Source organism: Seriola lalandi, unplaced genomic scaffold (assembly GCF_002814215.2).
Source record: "Seriola lalandi dorsalis isolate HSWRI2012SDOR001 ecotype SW California unplaced genomic scaffold, Sedor1 jcf7180001966492, whole genome shotgun sequence".
NCBI classification, from domain to species: Eukaryota; Metazoa; Chordata; class Actinopteri; order Carangiformes; family Carangidae; genus Seriola; species Seriola lalandi.
Window position 1 is genome coordinate 1 of NW_019437160.1, and position 567 is coordinate 567.

The following is a 567-nucleotide window of genomic DNA, read 5'->3' on the forward strand; positions in this document are numbered from 1 at the left end:
GTCAGCATCACTGTGATCTTCCATGGTGTTGGTGCAAACAGCTGCACAGAATGGACACTTTACCCAGCAGCACTTGCACAGCTGATCGATGAGGATTTGATCAGGCTTCTGTCTGAACTCATTCATCTCATTCAGTGAGAGGTTGTTTATATCCTCCATGATGGGTTCAAGGCCTTTCTCTATCTCTTCTTTAAGAAACTCAAAACTGTTTATGTCTCTGAAGTTTTGAGAACAAATGGCATCAAATGTCAACTCATCTCTCAGAGAACTGGTAAATTCCTCCAGCCACATTTCTGTGTCTCCTCTCTGGGTTTTAACTTTCTCTGTTGCAGTAAATAAAGCCTGATTCACATGTTGTTTCATGTCTTCAACATTTTTCTTGAGTATATCCCGAGCTTTATCTTTGTGTGATGTGAAGATGTATTTCTCTACTTCCTCTTTTATAAACCTCTCCACATGTTTCCTTGGGTGTCGGATGTAGGTGATGAAACCACTGAAGTCCTCTTTCTCTGCCAGTGACTTCAACACATGTTTCTCCAGGTTCAGTCTGTTCCCATTGAATGCTGG

The 567-nt window shown here is 41.6% G+C and overlaps 1 protein-coding gene across 1 annotated transcript; it reads right to left on the reverse strand.

Moving 5' to 3' along the window:
- Window positions 1-6: 6 nt before the first annotated feature.
- Window positions 7-561, reverse strand: LOC111650150 (interferon-induced very large GTPase 1-like; the record flags this gene model as incomplete). Its single annotated transcript, XM_023399975.1, has 1 exon — window positions 7-561. A coding segment is annotated over one exon (555 nt), but the record flags the coding sequence as incomplete, so codon positions are not given.
- Between the last annotated feature and the right edge of the window lie 6 nt (window positions 562-567).